Below are 12,727 nucleotides of genomic sequence, written 5' to 3' on the forward strand. Positions count from 1 at the left end.
GGTGTTGATGTGATCTTCAGCCAAGACTTCCTGAAAGCAGCGATCTCCATATGTGGTTCGTTGGCCCTGGGGAAATAAGAGCTAAACTCGTCTAAGAGTGAAATACTGAGCTTGGGCTAAAGCTGCAGCAAAGTTCACCTCTCCTCCTTTCCTTTCGTGATGCACCGGCAGCCAGAGAGGATCTATTTAATCAGGTTAAGAGACAAAGAGAGGCCACGAGAGAGAGCTGAGCTGATACAAAATGTCACTTAATGCCATCTGGGACCTACAGCTGTCATCTGATTCTGGCCAAGCGATAGCTCTCATCTCCTGTGGAGCATCTACTCTTAAGCAGGAAATGGAGGTGAGAGAAACAAGTGTCTGAAGATGTTACTAGATTCAGCTTTATGAATGAATGCATGAGGCAATGCACCGGCATGGAGAGGGAGGTGAAATCAGTCAGGGGGCTCTTTGTATCCAGCTGATGAAGCTGATGGTTATTCTTCTAAGGCTTCCTTGCATAGTGTGCTTGTACACTTTGATTGATGCCCTGTGGTTTCTTCCCTTCACTTTTCATTTGAACATAGTGCTTTGAAATTTTCCACTCTGCATAATGAGTTACTTCCTGTCCTACTGCAAAGGGCATTGCAGTGCGGTGCTGTCTCAGTACCAAACCCTCCGAACAGAAGGCTTGCTATGTGACATTTTGTTGAAAGTAAAAGAGAACGAGTTCCCCGCTCACAAGTCTTTACTGGCCTGTTCCAGTGATTACTTCAGGGCCATGTTCAAGAGCTATACAAAAGAATCCAAGGATGCCATCATTCACCTGCAAGTTGTCTCAGCCACTGGTCTGCAGCATGTTCTGGATTTCATCTATACCTCCTGGTTGCCTTTGTCTTTTGATAGTTTGGAAGATACCTTGGAAGCTGCCACTTACTTGCAAGTGACTGAGGCAATTGGCTTGTGCAGCCAGTACCTGGCTAATAATCTTACTCTGGAAAGCTGCTGTTTTTCTGCCAATGTCGCTGCAAAATTCTATCTTCCAGATGCTTTATCAGCAACTGGAAAATATATAATTACTAACCTCTGCAAGCTGCTGGATCTGGATTTTGCTGGGCTGCTTGAACTGAACTTCCAGACTTTGAAAGCAATCGTAGAATCACCAGATGTCCCCATGGTTAAAGAGCATGTCCTGCTTGATCTAGTACTGAGGTGGCTAAGGCACGATAAAGTGAGGTTAACTCACACAATTAGCTTGTTGGAACATATAAGATACGGTCTTATTCCAGTGGAAAATCTGCGAAAGGTCTACACACAGACAGAAGTACCACTGACAGCTCCCATAAAATGTCTAATCATAAAAGCAATAAACTACCATTCACTCATCTTCAGACAACCAATCCTTCAGGATAAGTACAGTACCTTAAGGAACCAGAAGACACGGATTCTCCTCCTCGGAGGTATGATTGCACAAGAAGGGCTCGTCAGTGATGTGGTGGCTTTTGATGTTTACAATCACAGATGGCAAACTTTAACACAACTGCAGGAGAGAGTACAAAATCACTGTGTGTGTACAATTGGGAACTTTTTATATGTATTAGGTGGGGAAACAGAAGATTTACAAAGTGATCCAAAAAGTCCCACTTTGACAGTTACAAACAGAGTCCATCGCTACGATCCCAGGTTTAACAAGTGGATCCAAGCCACAGGGATGCTGGACAAGAGAAGCCAGTTTTCTTGTTGTGTCCTAGAAAACAACATCTTTGCAATTGGTGGACAAGGTGAAAATGGATCATTGCATTCATCAGTAGAAGCCTACAATATTAGCCAAAACAGATGGACAAAGATTCAGAATTTGCCATGCAAAATGCATGGTCATGCAGGCACTGTTTGCAAGAACATAATTTATATATCTGGTGGCAAACATATGGATCAAAACAACACAAGTAAAGACATGTATTCACTGAGTACTGTGGAAGGAGAATGGATAAAGCAAGCCCCAATGAGTATTGCTCGGTTTGGGCACCAGATGGCCACAATCAGAGATACAATTTTTACATTTTTGGGGCTTTATGAACCATTCTCTGAAATTGAAATGTATGATCCTACCCAGAATCAGTGGACACGTTTAAGACCATTAGTCTATGATCGATTTAATTATGGTTTGGCAGTAGTGGAGGAAACTGCACTTCTCATTGGGGGGAAGAAGTGGCAAGACTCTCAGGAGGTTCCAACTCAGGATGTAGTAGGATATGATATAGACAATGACTGTTGGGAAGAAATCTGCAAAGCTTCCTCGCCTTGGTATGGACTGCAGTGTGCGGTACTACAGCTTTCTGAATTAGTTGAAGCGAAGGATGTCCAACAGCAAAACAACAAACCATCTCGCTGAGCAGCAGCATCTTCTACAAGGACACTTCAGAAGAGTTGTTAAATCGATGAGATTTCTAGATACTGTAAACGTAATCCAGTCCATAACACTGAAAGCTAATGTTGTGAGACTACAAATGGCTTGCAATTTTGTGTCATATGGTAAGGAAGTTGGCTGGTTTGATTGCATACCTTTGTAAACCTGATTACTAAAAATACCAATGTTCTCGTTCTGCAGAGTGGTATGGTCATAAACTTTGTAATTTTAAGCCCCAGGAATAGACAGATTTTGCAGCAAGGTTTTTTTAAAAATTCCATTTGTGTGTATACTAATTTATGAACCTGAACATTCATCTCAATAGCCACTTAATTTACAGCACACCCCTTCTAGTTTGAAAGATCATGGAATAAAGATGTGTGTGAGACCTTTTAGTGCTTTAAAAAAGCAGTAGAAGGAATACAAAAGCATCGTTTCATTCTTGATATAAGCCAAATTTGCTCCTTGAAAGTTGTAAATCTGTCTCCACCAAGATAATATGCAGGCTGAAGAGCTGTTGCATAGCAACAGGTTGCTGTCTTGTAAACGGCTTGACAAGCCAGTCCTGAGGATTTGCTGGCGTGAGGGTGCTATGTGCCAGCAGTACACAGCCAGATGGATGAAGGGAATATGCTCATTCCAATGCCATTAGGTATGATTTATTCCCCAGGCACCCACCCTCCCACAACTCTAAAAGTCTTCACTGTGTTACATCTCTTCCTAAACGGGAAATGCTTCTGTGTAGGAAAAAGTATTTAAACCCCTACTTCAATCTGTTTTTGTCTTTGGGAAATTACTAAAGAAAGACTGTTTAATTCTGCAATTATGATGTGGGACTTCTTAAGGATTAAAAACTGGTTGTGATAGGATGTTTTAACTGCTCTTGGCTTTCCTTTTTGTTGAGAATTATTTTTATTTTATTATTCCTTAATCTATTATATGATATGAGCTTCTCTGAGTGTCCTTTAAGATAGTGTGGTAGGGTTTAAATTCAACCCATTTTTATATATATATAAAAGAAAATATTATCATAGGAGGGTGGTAATCATAGTGGTGTTCATTTGAGCCTATCCATATGTATGGAAAGACATGATTAGCCACATCTTGCCATAATATAAACTGGAAAGCCACGAGGAATCAGTTTCCCAATGTACACATACTAAAATAAATGCATGAACAACCAGCACAAATTACTATCTATAGGCAATTTTCAGCCCCCCGTCTCCCTTTTCTGTATAAGAGAAACATGTAAAGAAAATGTGGACACTAGAAGTAGCCTATTTCTTTTTATCTGGACCCCCCTCCCCCTGCATCTTCCTCTATGTACAGAAAATTGTGTTTGGAATTTACTGAGTATGCCAGAATATTTATTGATCTGCACATTGATTATGGAACAACACCCATATGGATTAAGAAATCCTCTTACTGTAGAGAATTCAAAAGAAGGGGATTTATGTAATATATGGACACTCCTCTTATACTTGCGTAACTTGGTTTTGACAATCAGGCTATAGTTGCACCTTGAAGTCTCCTACTTGATGTCCATTAGAAAAAAGAAAACCCAGCAAAAATCTAAAACAAACATTTGGAGAAAACATTGTAATTCATCTCAAGTCAAGCATTTTTATGAGAGAATTATACAAAATCTCACAAATTATAACAATCAAGTCATGCAGTTGATAAATTATTTAATACAAACAGATTCTTTTAGATGATATAAATATTCCACTGTACCTGGAATTCCATACAAATCTTAATGTGCAATTTGTCTTTTGGGTTCAAATGAATACAGATGTACTTAAAATGAGCTGTAGAAAGGCCACTCTCCTGTACAGTTGTGCAAAATTTGCAAGACACTTGCAATCAAAAATGCAGTTGAGAAATAAACAACTCCTTGCACATTTCTCTTAATCTCAAGAGCAGAAACTCTTAGTGCGGTGAAAGTTAAATAGTACATTCACTGAGTTATACAGGCTATAGGTAAGAGTTAAGCTTCTTAAAAAGAGTTATAAAAGTTTTATATACTTTTCTAAGGTGTTTACTGTTTACCTGTCCATATCACCATTCCTGAATTGTGCAGAAAGGCTCAAAGAAGTCACAGGGACATGTTTTTCTTGTCATGCAGGCATAGATAAAGGGCAAAAAACAAATACATAATTGAGCACTTGCCTCTTACATCCCTTACCAGGCACAGACAGGTTTCATTACAAATGCATTATCTTCTGTAGCATTTGCTTTTATTGGATATTTGGACCTATTAAATTGGATGTCTCAAGACTGATGACCATAATGCAGTTAAAACTGTACTGCTAGGTTTAGTCTGCACGGGGCTTTTTACCCACTGCCAGTTTGAATAAATCCCTGCTATCTACACTGAATTCGATTTCCACTTTGATTTTGGGCGCTTTAAATTTTCCCTCAGCAACATGCATGATTGATCTGGAGTGACCCTACCTTTCCCCCACTATATCCAGAAATAGATATTTCAAAATCGGCTTCAGTAAATGTGCAGATCTCTGCTTTTTGTGAATTAATTTCCTGCTTCGTGCCTCCAATGCTATAGCAAAGCAGTCTTCCCTCATTGGTCAGGACATCAGTTCAAAGACTTCCTGATTCCCACTTGCAAGGCTTGTCTTAAAGTGACTGCACTCCAGAATCCCTAACTTCTCTCAGCAGGGATTTGCCTCTTAGATTTATTCCCCCTCCTCTGCTGTCTTCAATCCTCTCCCTCCCCCTTCAAAAAAAGAAAGACACTCCTGCACTTGGCTCCCCTCCCCACTCTGAGATTTCTCAATCGAGTGCAGAACACTTTCTGTTTCAATTGGGAGGGGGGGGGGAATAGCGAAAGACCCAAGTTCAGATTGATCTGAATTCAGCAGTATTCCCAAGGAAAAACAAAGTAAGTGCAGAATCAGCCCTAGTGTCCTGAGTGAACTTTATCTCCTGGGCCCATTCCGCAAAAGGATAATGCACTTTCAATGTGCTTTGGCAGCTGGATTTTCCAGTGCAGAACAGGAAAATCTACTTCTAACATGCATTGAAAGTGCATTATCTATTGTGTGCAGAAAAGGCCCTAGAATGCTTCTTTACAGCAGCAACCCCTCCCCCCAGTTTTGATGGTGCTACCTGAATGAGAGATAATAGTGAATGTTATATATTGTCTGTGCTGCAGGGTAATAACTGTGCTGGGGAAATTTTATATATTCTTCTTGGTACATAGAGTATCCATATCTGCCATTATTGCTGTTTTAGAGAGGGAAGGGGAAAAAAGGTATTTGCTTGGATATCCTTTTGCTTTTAGAATTGAAGGCTAAATGCTCGGAAACCAAGAACAGTTTCTTATTTTGGTCTTGAAACAATGGCAAGAGGTCACTGCAAAAGGAAAGGTGCTATCAAAGTGGGCAACAAAGATGATGAGGGGTTTGGAGACCAAGACATATGAGGAAAGGTTGGGGGAGCTTGGTCTGTTTAGAGAGGAGACAACTGAGAGGGGATCTGATAACAATCTTCAAGTATTTAAAAGGCTGCCATATAGAGGATGGAGCAGAGTTGTTCTCTCTTGGCCCACAGGGACGGACCAGAACCAATGGGATGAAATTTATCCCAAGAAAATTCTGTCTAAACACCCGGAAGAAGTTCCTGACAGAGTGGTTTCTCAGTGGAACAGGCTTCCTTGGGAGGTGGTGGGTTCTCTATCTTTGGAAATGTTTAAACAGAGGCTAATTAGCCATTTGATGGAAAGGCTGATTCTGTGAAGATTCAAGGGGATGGCAGGTTACAATGGATGATTGATAGGGTTGTGAGTGTCCTGCATAGTGCAGGGGGTTGGACTAGATGACCCAGGAGGTACCTTCCAACTCTATTATTCTATGATTCTCTACTTTTCAATATTGTTATTGAAATATTGGTACCCAAGTACCAATATTTGAGTGACAATTCTCATACTACTATTGCTATTTTTCTGTGACCATGCTAAACTTTTCCCTCTTCATCTTTGCAGCCCCACCATAATCTCAAGGCACAAATCAGAAACTGTCAAACAACTTCTTAATTTCAACTAATTTTTTTGTCCTGAAATTGTTGTCTAACTTAGCTACAAATAATTAATGCCAAAATGAGAGAAAGGAAATGCACACAGTTATGATAACACACGATCATTAAGCACATTACCACCTATTCCACTGAACTAAGTGAGGCAAGAAATGCCACTCCCCCATCTTCAAACCAGAACTTTAAAGACAAAATAAAATAGAATGGATGTAGGTCTTAAACAAGAACTCACTAGCTAGGGGTCTGAATTCTTAAGAATAAATGAGACAATGGTTGCAGTGATGGAAGAACAAGAAACACCCCTGATTACAATTTTGCAGCCTATATTCATGTGGCATACAATTGGTCCTAAGTTAGACTGGTTCTATTTGGCCCACCTATTATCAGACTAAGTATAATTAAAAATATTTAGTGTGGACTCTGAAAGATTTCATTATATAGGTGTATCTTCTGAGACTGTCGTTTTGAACCTGTGAATATTACTGGTAACCTGCCCCCCAAACACTACCAGATGATCCCCCTTCCTACGTACCAGAATCTCCGAAACGTCTCCAGTTTCTTGAGCTACTGGAAGCATTTGAAATATGGACTTTATTTTTAACTACTGCATGGACCCTTTGAAACAGTACCATTTTTTTGTGTAACAGTAAGTAGTAATCAAATTATACAGTCCAGTCATTCATTTTTAAAAATATGAGCCAAAACTACAATAAAAAGAAACCTTTACTTAATATTGTCTTTTAAGAGACTAGAAAAATGATGCTTTAAACTTTTCACATAAGCTTATTGAAGTCCAGTACTTTTCTTATTCCCTGACTATTAGTTAAAAAGCAACCCTTACCATAGCATTATACTTTTATCATAATTTATGAAAATACCTAACTTATCCCACCAAATATAAAAATTTAATTTCCACACTGGCCAGAACAAAGGCCACACTTTGAGAACATAACTAAATAATTTACAACAATTATATACTATTTAATAGGAAACTGATCTACCTTCATTAGTAAAACACAACTTTTATGCCAACTTTCCTCCTGATAAATCAGTGTAATCCTCAAAAATATACTCATGAAAATATTTTTTCTTAACTGTTAAAGACACCGGACACAGTCCAAAGAAGAAGCATACATGTTGCTTCGACTTAAAATCTAACACTTTTTACTAATGGGAAACCCTCTTTAAGCAGTGAGAACTGCTGTGGCACCAACAAGCACACCGTTCCTTCCCACCCTCATATTGCTTCTTTGGATTGTGGCCAATATTTGTAAACATAAACATCAACTGAGCATCAGCAGCTTTAAAATTATATCATGTTATATTCACACAATGACTATGGAAATTGTACTTCACTCCTATCTGAAACAGTAAAATAGATCTCCTGTACGTTAATATAAAAGCTACTCTGTGCACTTGAGCAAAGGTCTGGAGTGCCAGGAAGGGACAAAAACAAAAACTGAAAATTGTTTTTTTTTATACATGTGTTTCAATGTAGGAATGAGTATGTGCTAAAGAGTCTAGAAGAGCATCAATTTCATCAGAGTCATTGACAGGGTCCTCTGTGGGATTGTTCTGAGAAATATCCAGGAAGAGGTCAAGGTACATTTGTTTCCAGTCTTGAAAGTCTTTAGATGTCAAGGCGGGATTATCCAGGACTTTATCTATAATGGCTACTTCTTCTTCTCTGGCCTAAAAGAAAACAAGTATCTGATCAAAGATATGAAATAGAAAACTCATGGCAAATCAGAACGCCTTGTGCATCTAGCATCCAGTGACTTCTTGATCATGGAGATACAGTATCATATTCTATTTATAGTGCCTAATATTGTATCAGTGTCCACATAATTTCCTTGTAAAACAAGTATGGAGTTTCCATGTGTGTTCTCTTTACTGGCTAAGGATTTGTGTTTGGTGTTTTGATAAATGGAAATCTTGGTTCTGTATTTATTTTCTATTGTACAAAACTTTATTTTACATAAAGATGTTCCATCTTTCTGCCCTCACAAGGGTAGTCATAGCAGCTAACAAATTAAAACTGAAGTAACAATTAAAACATTAAAAGCCAACAACAATACATGAGTACACAAACACATATATCACTGAAATTATTAAAATCAAAGCAAAAATACACAAAAAGACATAAAAGCAATTAAAACATTGGGTACAAAACAAAAAAGTCTTCATGCCAGGAGAAGATAACAAGAGAAGGGGACAGACCTATCTATCTGGGGAGAGAGTTCCAAGGTTTTGCTGCCATAACTGAGAAGGCCTCTCCTAGGTTGCCACCCACCTAATCTCAGAAGTTGGAGGTAAGCCAAAGCAGGGCCTCCAGAGATGACCATAGTGGTTGGGTAGGTTCCTAAAGGAGTATGTCCCAAACCATATAGGATTTTAAAGGTCAATACTTGCACCTTGAATAGTGCCCAGAAGCAAATTGGGATCAGTACAGGTGGCCAAAACTAGAGTTATATGGTCCCATTTACCCACTCCATTTAGCACCCTAGCAGCAGCATTCTGCACCAGAAGAAGTCATTAACAGTCATTATGGGCAGCCCTATATATGACTGCCCAGTAGTGGCTGGTAAAATGCACTCCTAGACACAGCTGCCATCTGATTATCCAGCAGTGAGCCTGGACACCCTCTGACTATGGATCACTTCTTTCAAGGGGCATGTAGCCCCATCTAGAATGGTTGACACCTTAAATTTCAGGTCAGACCTTCTACCTACCAGTAACACTTCTGTACTGTTGGGATTAAGCTTCATTGTATTAATTTGTATCCACTCCAAAACTGCCTCCAGACAGCAGTTCAAGGTTTCCACAGACTTCTGGTGATCAGCTGGAAGCACTTATGTAGAGCTAAGTGTCATTTACATACAGGTTGACAGCGGCCCTGATCTCCAGATGACTTCTCCCACAGGTTTCATATAGATGTCAGAGAGCATAAGAGATAAGATGGAACTTTCTGAGACCCCAAAGACCTAGAGATGAACAGCAATCCACTGGCATCGCCTTCTCCTCACATATGACTGTGTGTGTGTGTGTGTGTGTGTGTGTGTGTGTGTAGGGATGAGGGAGAGACAGAGGAACACAGACAGCAGACAACAGTGAGGATCTGTAGGGCTGAATTGCTAACACGGGGTGATTAGAACATTTCACATCTAATTATTTAGCTTGAGATGTACAGTCCAGAAAAATGTGTCATGAAAATGTTTTCAAAAGGCTGATTCAGGAAAGTCATGAAACTCCTAATGTTTTCTACATAGATGCATAATGAGCACAGCAATGCACTCAAACATTGTACAATATTAGTAATATAGCAATATTACATAGGCACAAATATATTGGATTGGGGCATTAACTCTCATTAAAGGTTTCCTGAGTGTTTTGGGACAGATGATTAAATGATCCCAAATAGTCAGATCCCCAAGCATGTAATTTCTCATAATCCTTTTTATTAAAAAGATTCATGGGTATCTGGGAAATCATTCACATAAGAATGTACTTAGTTTGCGTGTTCCAAAGAACCACGATATCAATGATATTCACAGTCTGATAGACCAGTGGTCCCCAACCTGCGGGCCGCGGCCCGGTGTCGGGCCGTGAAGGCCATGGCACCGGGCCGCGGCTCCCTCTCCCCGCCCCCCCCCCGCAGTAAAAAACTTCCCAGGCCGCAAGCTTGCGGCCCGGGAAGCTTCTTACTGCGGGAGGGCGGGGAGAGGGAATCAGGGCCGCGCCCGCGCATGCGCGAACAGGGCAGTTACCCTGCCGGTCCCCAGCCTCAGAAAGGTTGGGGACCACTGTGATAGACCACATCTCCATTAACAGCTCAGTAGCTACATCTGAACTAGCCTTCATGGATAAGCCTTCATAAGCATCTTGACAAGCAAGCCTTTACTCTTTCTCTCTGAATCATTCATTTCCATGTTCAGTCTCTCTGAGATGAATGCAAAATACATACACACACTGTACTCTACAGAGAATTCAACACTTTGTCTATCCTGACATTAACTTACCTTTAAAGTGCTTTTCAGAATTCGCAGCTGGTGTAATTTTTCATTAACTACTGGATCACTGCATCGTTTAATAAATGATTTCTTGTACTCCATCTTGGTAGAAATTTGCTGGTCTCCTAGAGGGGACAAACTAGCTAGTTCCAAGGATCGGTACAGATCTTGCAGTGAATCTGCAGGTTTTTCTAAGATTTCAGCTGTAAAACAGAAAAAAATTAACTACATAGATTACAAAAGGAAGTCTAAAACAGGGATTTTCAGTCTGTGTTATCAGATATGCCTAAGTGAAGAAAAATGTTTGCTTAAGCACATCCAAATTAAAATGATTCAAAACTATTATAGAGGAGTCATTGCACTACAGAAAACAAATTCAATATCTATTGATTTTTATGTGGGACAACAATCGTGTGCATATAGACAGATAAAATTGAAAGTCATGGTTAATTGCATGTTCTCACAGTATGTGTTCATACAGAAAGATGTTCACATGGCAATATGTATAATATAAACAAACTAATATGAAATATGAAATGAACACATGAAGCTGTATTATACTGACTTATATTACAGGTCAATCAAGGTCACTTCAGACTACTCTAACAGCTTTCTAAGGTATTAGGTGGAACCCTTTCGCATTATCTACCACCTAATCCGACAGAGAATGAGGTGGCTGGATGGAGTCACTGAAGCTGTCGGTGCAAACTTAAATGGACTCTGGGGAATGATAGAGGACAGGAAGGCTTGGAGGATCATTGTCCATGGGGTCACAATGGGTCAGACACGACTTCGCAGCTAACAACAATAACAAATCCTTTTAAATGGAGATGCTAGAACTTTCCAGTACCCAAAGCAGAATTTCTATCACTGAGACATCATTTCTTTGCATATTAACACTAAATTTGAATCTCCAGATGGAAAATGGAAGTTGATTCTAAGTATGACTATATTGATTGTATATACTATTTTGTTATAGCATATAGTTAAGATAATAAATGGTAAGTGAATTGGACACACTGGTCCTATTTGAAGGAGCTGTAAAGGCATATCTAACACAAAATCATGGAGTTAAAGCAAAGTCATCTGAGGTGTTTTGTTTTTTGGAGAACATAGAATTAACTTACCTAATTATTCCAATTCCATACCCAGAAAAATATTGTGCCATTAAACATTTTATGACTCTTTGGAACATTTCCTTCATAACATAATTAAAAAAAAATATCTTAGGAAATTTAGGAAAATATACAGATTTTGAGAGAAACTGTAATGCTGTTACAATTTCTTTAGCAAAATCTGTCTCTTGTGCAGTGTGTTTAGAAGGTATAATCAGGACTACTACCTAAGAGCACTTTGACACAACTGTTGTATCATTTTGCTTTGACAGTTGTGAGTGGCAGAGTCCTTGGTTCAAATATCACTATTAACTCTTTGTTCCATTGATGGTCTTAAGTAAGCTTCTATTCTCACAAAAATCTCAAATTGTAATATGGGGTTATTATGTGCCACCAAAAAAGGGAAAAAAACAACTCTGGGAAAGAACGCCAAAAATGTTAAGAAAAAAAATTCTGAAACTAAGATAGGCAGACAGATAAAATTTGGCTTTTATACCTCTCCGCAAGTGGGTGCTAGGCAGTTTGCAATAATAAGCAATAAAACACCATATTAAAAAAAATAAAAAATACATGAATGAAAACATATATAGCTAAGCAGGCAGTGCTAATGCACAAAATATAGTATATATTTAATTATACATTCAAAGAAAACAGCATTGGAAAACCACATTCCTAATAGAACCACATGCCTAATAGAAAGATAAATGGCTAAATATATAAATGCAGGCTAAAAGGTACAAACTATCTCCCTATCAAAAAACTAGTTAGGAAGAGGTAGATCAGCAAAAGAATAAGCTAAATATTAAAATTCAAATATTTATTACATTCATGTGCACTTGGTGAGGAGGACTTTAAACTAAGTTCAATGGGGAAGTGAGATGTACATTCAAAGCCTAGTTCAATGACGATGACTGTAGATGTGAACACTGCAGATTTAAAGGGAATGGCACATATGCAGGGATCTATTAATTTACAGGAAAGTTCAAAAACTAAAAGCCTGGGGTACTCGTATGAAGGATTACAATGTCTCTACACTAATGTGCATTGTATGGGAAACAAGCAGGAAGAACTAGAAATCCTAATAAAGGAAGGGGACTATGATCTAATAGGCATTACAAAAACTTAGTGGGATAACTCTCACAACTGGAATAATAGGATTGAGGGGT

General features: G+C 39.0%; 3 protein-coding genes across 10 annotated transcripts in view; 2 read left to right on the forward strand and 1 right to left on the reverse strand.

Annotated features, from left to right (window-relative positions):
- SMPX (small muscle protein X-linked) overlaps positions 1-12,727 on the forward strand; it is a 107,591-nt gene that overhangs the window by 46,287 nt on the left and 48,577 nt on the right. The window lies entirely within an intron of this gene.
- Positions 137-3,688, forward strand: KLHL34 (kelch like family member 34). The gene has a single exon (XM_077343059.1). It carries the CDS (start codon positions 593-595, stop codon positions 2,369-2,371), a length of 1,779 nt encoding a protein of 592 aa, XP_077199174.1. The 5' UTR covers positions 137-592; the 3' UTR covers positions 2,372-3,688.
- CNKSR2 (connector enhancer of kinase suppressor of Ras 2) overlaps positions 3,858-12,727 on the reverse strand; it is a 222,645-nt gene continuing 213,775 nt past the window's right edge. For 5 of the 8 annotated variants that reach the window (XM_077343051.1, XM_077343048.1, XM_077343052.1 and 2 more), the window contains 2 exons: positions 10,456-10,649; positions 3,858-8,128 (listed from right to left, as the gene is read on the reverse strand). In XM_077343051.1, coding sequence (XP_077199166.1) covers positions 7,913-8,128; positions 10,456-10,649 — 410 coding nt within the window. In that variant the 3' untranslated portion in view covers positions 3,858-7,912. The remainder of the gene's footprint in view (positions 8,129-10,455; positions 10,650-12,727) is intronic. The other 3 variants (XM_077343047.1, XM_077343050.1, XM_077343055.1) reach the window with 1 other exon arrangement.

Source organism: Paroedura picta, chromosome 6 (genome assembly GCF_049243985.1).
Source record: "Paroedura picta isolate Pp20150507F chromosome 6, Ppicta_v3.0, whole genome shotgun sequence".
NCBI classification, from domain to species: Eukaryota; Metazoa; Chordata; class Lepidosauria; order Squamata; family Gekkonidae; genus Paroedura; species Paroedura picta.

What these genes read in the sequence shown, in the direction of transcription:
- KLHL34 (XM_077343059.1), top strand. Translation starts at nt 593, where the DNA reads ATGAGTTACTTCCTGTCCTACTGCAAAGGGCATTGCAGTGCGGTGCTG.